The 6,511-nt window shown below is 44.2% G+C and overlaps 1 protein-coding gene across 1 annotated transcript in view; it reads left to right on the forward strand.

The window, feature by feature from the left end:
* The window catches only part of TM9SF2 (transmembrane 9 superfamily member 2), a 61,616-nt gene that overhangs the window by 21,842 nt on the left and 33,263 nt on the right, over window positions 1-6,511 (forward strand). The window contains exons 5-7 of the mRNA XM_019524894.1: window positions 2,317-2,446; window positions 3,789-3,913; window positions 5,972-6,083. Of these exons, the coding sequence (XP_019380439.1) occupies window positions 2,317-2,446; window positions 3,789-3,913; window positions 5,972-6,083 (367 nt within the window). The remainder of the gene's footprint in view (window positions 1-2,316; window positions 2,447-3,788; window positions 3,914-5,971; window positions 6,084-6,511) is intronic.

Consider the following 6,511-nt stretch of genomic DNA (forward strand, 5'->3'; position numbering starts at 1 on the left):
GCTCTGCATTTAAAGTCAAGTGCAAAATTTTTTACCCCAAATGGGTTTCTTTTCTTTAATCTGTTAGTGAATAAAAAAAGTAAATTTACAACTCTGAGGTTATGCTCTATGGTGTGTGGTTATACTGTCCTGGCTATGGCAAAACGTGTGTCTTTGTGTGTGTATATATAGAGGGAAGGAGCAGATAATGTGAAGTTAGGTTATTTAACTGTTTTTTTTTCTTTCTATGTGTGGATTTGTCAGATATGCTGTGGGGCTACCCTAATTGCTTTCAAAGCAAAGCTTTTGTGTATTAACTTACTAATGCTAATAATGGATCCTATAGACGTGTGGGGAGCAGACTATTAATCAAGTCTGCTGGAACATGGAAACTGGCACTCCCCAGCAGCCTTCCACGTCTTATGTATCAGCATCCCTGTGCCGAAAAAGTGGTGGCGGGGCACTTTGAACTAAAGTTCACTGAACCTGTTTTAGTTCCAAGTGCCCACTGCCATTTTTCAGTACAGGAACACTGATGCACATGATGTGCGGGAGCCTTTAATTAGCATGGCTTGCAAATTAAAGTGCCTGGTACCATATCCCAAAATGCATGAAAATGCTCTCAGTGCCTGAGTAGCTGTGCGGTGGTCAAGCCAGGTTGAAGGATAGGTGCTGTTTTTACTGTATAGAAGTCATCTTGTAAGATAAGCCTGACAGAAAAGCATAGACACCAGAAGAGGAAGTTTTGCCTGGTAGAGAGAGCAAGCATGTGTAGGGATGAACCCTCAAGCTTAACTGTTTAAAGAAAAAAATTAACTTTTAATGAATTGGTGGAGGGGGGAGGGGGAATGATGTTTTTTTCTTAAAAATTACATGATATCTGAATCTTAATGTAGGTATACAATAAACTTCCTTCCAGGGCCTATTTCAGACTTCCTATTAAACGTAGTAAGAAATCAAATAAATTATGCAGAACTGAAAGGGTATAAAATCAATATCGTGTGAAATTTTACATAATCCGGACACCTACTTCTAGAGCAGTGGCTTTTAACCTGTGGCCCGTGGGCCACATGCGACACAGTCAGCACACTGCTGAGGCCCATGTGACATCCAGTTTACAAAAATTTAATAAAATAAAGATTGTCACCTGTGGTCTGTTAGTCATGGATCCAGGTTTCCATTCCCCATGGAAAAAATGTGGATTTGCCCCTTTTAAAGAGAAAATTGTGGGAAATGGTGGGTTTCTTCCTGCTTGGGGCTGGGGGGAGCGAGAGCAGGAAGATGGAAGGCAGGAGGTGCCACATGCTTATGCGAACGCATGTACATGGCAGCCAGGCAGTATGGAGAGCAGCTCCAGCAGCTCCCTCCAGGCAACTCTATGTGGAGGGAGAGGGGGGCAAACTGAGGCCCCCACAGTGAGGGAGGGAGGGAATAGAGTAGAGCAGGGCTAAGGCTGGGGGCGGTAGCCATGTAGGTCGGTGTGTGGGGTCCAGGTCTGGGGTGGGATTGTGTGGCTGTGGGGCCCAGCCGAGGTCAGGCTGGCTCCCTGTTGCTGTATACATTCCCAGGGAAGGAGAAATGCGGGGGGGTACAGGCTTCCCTAGATTTGTGTGTTGGGTAGATGTGAGCTCAGGGTGACCTGCCCTGCTGCCCCTCCCCCCAGGGGCCTCCATGGCAGAGCGGAGTAGAAATGCTTTGTGCCGTTGCTAGGAGTCCCATGCTGCTATAGTGAGGCATCCCATGCCAACCTGGCAAGAGCAGGGGGTACAACTCTGTGCTGCTGCTGCTGCCAGGTGGGCAGGGGGAACCTCGCCATGGTGGCGCAGATAGCATGGGGCATCCAGTGATGGCATTAAGCAGCCTCATCTGCCAGCACTGGGTCGCAGAAGCCTTGGAGGGTGTAGCAGTGGGTGAGCAGCAGGGCAGGGAGCCTGCAGTGGGCAGCCTGCACTCTCCTTCCTGCCCCCCCCATCTGCTCTGGGTGGGGGGTGCTGGGTTTTGCGCTGTACTCTGGCTGTGGCAATTGCCGCCTCCCACTGATGGCAAGGCTAGGGTGCTGGGGGGGAGGGGGGGTGATGACACACAAAGGCCTGCAGGCCCTGGCCCTGGTCCCATAGCCATAGCAGTTGGGTTCCCCCTCAGCTGTGGGGGTGTTGCTCACATAACACATTGAGAGCTTCAAGTGTGGCCCACTATGGCAAATAGGATCTGTTGTAGTGGTTTTTTGATCTCTCAAAATTCTAAATATTACTGTGGCTTAAAATGGTGTAAGCTTTTATTTATATTAAAGCTTTCTCTGTCTCCTGAAATCTAGTGAAATGTCTGTTCTTTATGTAGGATTGTTGACAACATGCCTGTAACATGGTGCTATGATGTTGAAGAAGGTCAGAGGTTCTGCAATCCTGGGTTTCCTATTGGTTGTTATATTACAAAAGATGGCCATCAAAAAGACGCCTGTGTCATTAATGTAAGTTTAAAGACTTTTCTGCCTCATTTTCTGCATGAAATCTCTTTCCAGATTTTTCCTTGGTTTCTGATGCTTTGTTCCCATGGTGGGTTTTCCTTTATCTTCAGACTGGTTCAGGGAATGATGGAAATGTCCTGTGGACTCGACTTAGATGAAGTTAGAAGAGATTTACCTGAGAAACTTTAGGCTGCTTTCCACTGCGGGGTGTAGAAGGCTGCGAAGGACTGGAGGGAAAGAGATGCATGCACACAGCCAAGTCAATGCAACATCCTTCCTTGACCCTGAAAATTTCTCTCTAACTGCTGCATGGCTGGGGCTGTGGAGTTTTTAAATAAGCATGTTTCTCTGAGAAGCAGACTTCCATGCAGTGGCTCTGTTATGTGCCTTTTCAAACCTAGCAAAAGCTGACATAAGCTAACGCTTCTTGAAGGAATTAACTTTCCCTCCACTGAGAGGGCTTATGCATAGTTGTTGGAAACAAGGTATCTTAGTAAGAGTCCTGTGTGACCTGTGTCACTGGAAGTAGCACGAGGAAAATTCTTTGCAGACATACCTCATTCTGTTAAAATACTGACTTTGGTTCTATTTTTAAGTTGCAGTTGCATGTCGCAAACAAACTTATTACTTAACCAAGCGATGCTTGATATTTTTGCTCAGAGGGTCAGGTGGGCAGTGGCCTGTTAATCCATGGGTGAGATCTGGGTGGTTCTCCTGACCAGTACCCATGGCAGACTTGGTGGGGCCCCATCCAGCCATGTGGGGACTGGGGGCAATCTGGCCCTTAACCAGCTGTGTGGTGGAAGGGGGCTCGGTGTGGCCATAACCCAACCCCACAAGGGATGGGGGAGGAAGCATGGCCTGGCCCTTCAGGGAGAGGGGGTCTGACTCAGTCCTAATCCAACTGTGCCAGGGGAAGGGGACGTGGCAATGGGTGAAGTGGCACCCACTGTCAAATTTTCCAACCCATGGGGAGCCCTATGGGCTAGATGCCATGGTTCCATGGACTGGATTTGGCCAGTGGGCTGGAAGCTGAACATGCCTGACTTAAACACTATATAGCTATTTGATAAAGTAGTATGTAGTCTAACTGTTTTGGCTAAGGTTAATTTGAAAACAGTGCTTTTAACAGGTTTTTACATTTATTACTCATTTAAAGAGGTAAAGCAAGAAAGTGCTTCTCTGAATAGTCCAGAATATGTATATAGTTAAAAATGTTGAGCTTCCAACCTGGTAGCAGATAGATTTAAAAAGTTAGGACATGCTAATCTTACAGGCTGAACAAAATTTACATTTTAGAATTCCCCTCTCTCTGTCTTATTTACTTCTGTGTTCTGTTTTGCAGTCAGAATTTCATGAGAGAGATACCTTTTATATTTTCAATCATGTCGACATTAAAATATTCTACCATATTGTAGAAAATGGAGCAACGGGAGCAAGACTAGTAGCTGCTAAGCTTGAACCAAAAAGGTGAGTATTAAAAATTCAGCCTTCTTACAGTATGACCCGTCACTAAACAAAGATTAGCTTCAAGAATTCTACTCCAAACCAGTTGTCACTAATCGGTGGATCTCAATCCACCGATAGATCTTGGAGCCTCTTCAAATCAATCTGAGACTGGGGTTGGGTGGCTGAGTACCCAAGTGCGTGCGTCCTAGCCCATCAGGTCAGTCTGTGGGGGAAGGAAGGCCAGGGGCTAGATCAAGGCCCCCACAGTGAGGGACAGTGCCATAGAGGCAGGAGCAGTGGTTTTCTCCCTCTGCCTTGATCTTCTCCCCCCTTCCTTCCCCACAGACTTACCTGCTGGGCGGCGGGGTGATGGGACAGGCAGTGGCGCATGGTAGATCTTGGGTTGTTTTAAATGCCAAAGGTTTCATAGATTTCATAGACATAGATCATCGAGTCCAGCCCCCTGCCCAAGGGCCAGGAAGTCAGCAGGCATCATAGGATCCCATCAAGATAAGCATCCAAATGTGTCTTGAAGGTATTCAAAGTAGGTGCTTGAACCACCTCTGGAGACAGTCGATTCCAAACCTTGGGGGCTTGGACAGTAAAGAAGTTCTTCCTTATGTTCAGCCTGAATAGGTCATGGCAGAGTTTGTGACCGTTCAATCTTGTCATCCCTTGGAGCGCTCTGGTGAACAGATGTTCCCCCAGATCCTGATGTACTTATAGGCAGCTGCCAGGTCCCACCTGAGCCTGTGCTTTTCCAGGCTGAAGAGTCCCATTGCTCTCAGCCTCTCATCATAAGATCTGTTTTCCTGACCTCCGATCATGCACGTGGCTCTCCTCTGCACTCTTTTTGGATGGTGGAGCCCAAAATTGGACACAGTACTCCAGCTGCGGCCTTACCAAGGCTGAGTACAACAGGAGAATGACATCCTAGGATTTGCTTGAGAAGCATCTATGGATGCAGGCCAGCGTTCTGCTCTCTTTACCAGCTGCAGCATCACATTGGAGGCTCATGTTCACCTTGTGGTCAATCATGACCCCCAAGGCCCTTTCATCTGTAGTGCTAGCCAGCATAGCACTGCCGAGCCTATAAGCATGCTGCAGGTTTTTCCTCCCAAGGTGGAGAACCTTGCATTTTTTGGTGTTGAACACCATCACGTTCTCATCCGCCATCTACTTTAAAAAGGTTGGAGATCAATGTTCCAAAACATTTGTCTTTAGCTATAAGATGTGTTACAAAAGGCAGAGGTCGGTTTAGTTTTCCTGCTGGAAAAAGTGATCTGATTTTAGGATGGTATAAAGCAACAGTTCCTTTTTCTGACAGTGGACTTTTATCTTCAACTGTAGTACCCAGAAAATATTTGGTGGTATACTTTTCAGTTGGCAAATGGGAGGGGGAAGCATCATATCATGTGCTCGTTATGATTCCTGTTTATTCATCAGTGTTCAAAGCAAGGGAAATAAATTCACCTTGGTTTTTTATCTTGTCAGTATTAAATATTTTAATAGAGTTATGCTCCTTTATGCTATTTCAACTTTCCTGCTGTCTAAGAAAACAACACATTTTGTAGGCTTACAATCCATTACAATTAACATCCTTCTTTCTAGTCCCTAAAATGTATTTACCTTGCTTTCCTTTACTCTGTCAGTATAACTGAATTTGTTGAGTTGCAGGTCAGATGTTCTGATCTTAACCACCTAATGGTTTTTAAAAGAAAATTTGAATTTTTTCTTGTGTATAATAACTAACTAATCGACTTGTCTTATTTTCTGTTGAGTTTTTTTTAATATTCATCATTTCTTTAGGTTTCACATGCTGGAAGAGTGTGATGCTTAAAATTTGAGGTATTTTAGGAAAATTTGTCTTTGCTATACACTGTTAGGGAACAGAAATGCTATTTTTGATGTTCATGCCACAGCTTGTAGTTTCTGAAACTTATAAATATTATTATTTTAAAATTGGATGCTTGGAAGAAAAATTCTAAATGAAATTGCTAATTAATTAAATGAGTAAACTTTAACACTGTTGCTAGTCAAATGAACAGCTTTGAATCTTGTGCATGTTTCTTTCCATAGCTACAAGCATACAAATCCAGAAAACCCTGACTGCTCAGGTGTGCCTATGGATATAAATAACCAGGCTAGTGGGGAGATCAAAATCGTTTATACATACTCTGTTACCTTTCAGGTGAGTGTTTAAGGTTTTTTGTTCTAACCAGTTATTTCCCATCTTCTCTCTGTGTATTTGATTGTTCCTTTCTAGGTGTAGAACTTTACAGTTTGTTCTTACTCAGTTTCATCCTATTTATTTCAGACATTTCTCAAGAACAAATCATTTGTTTGTTATTTTAAGTTTTAGAAAATGAATGGCTAATGTTGCTGCAGAATGTTCAATGCAATATTGTTACTAAGTGTGTCTAAAAATGCAGTCCTCTTTCAAATCAAGTTTTTAGTTGCAGTTTAGGAGATTTAGCTGCACAGCTATTGTTGCAAATAAATGGGGTTTTGTGGCCAGATTACCTACTGGAATTTTAGGGGGTGGAGTGGAGAGAAGTCTTTTTCATGTTTACCTTCCTGTATCATAGAATCATAGAATCAATGAGTTGGAAGGGACCT

Source organism: Gavialis gangeticus, unplaced genomic scaffold (assembly GCF_001723915.1).
Source record: "Gavialis gangeticus isolate Ggan-Ray unplaced genomic scaffold, GavGan_comp1, whole genome shotgun sequence".
Lineage (NCBI taxonomy): Eukaryota > Metazoa > Chordata > Crocodylia > Gavialidae > Gavialis > Gavialis gangeticus.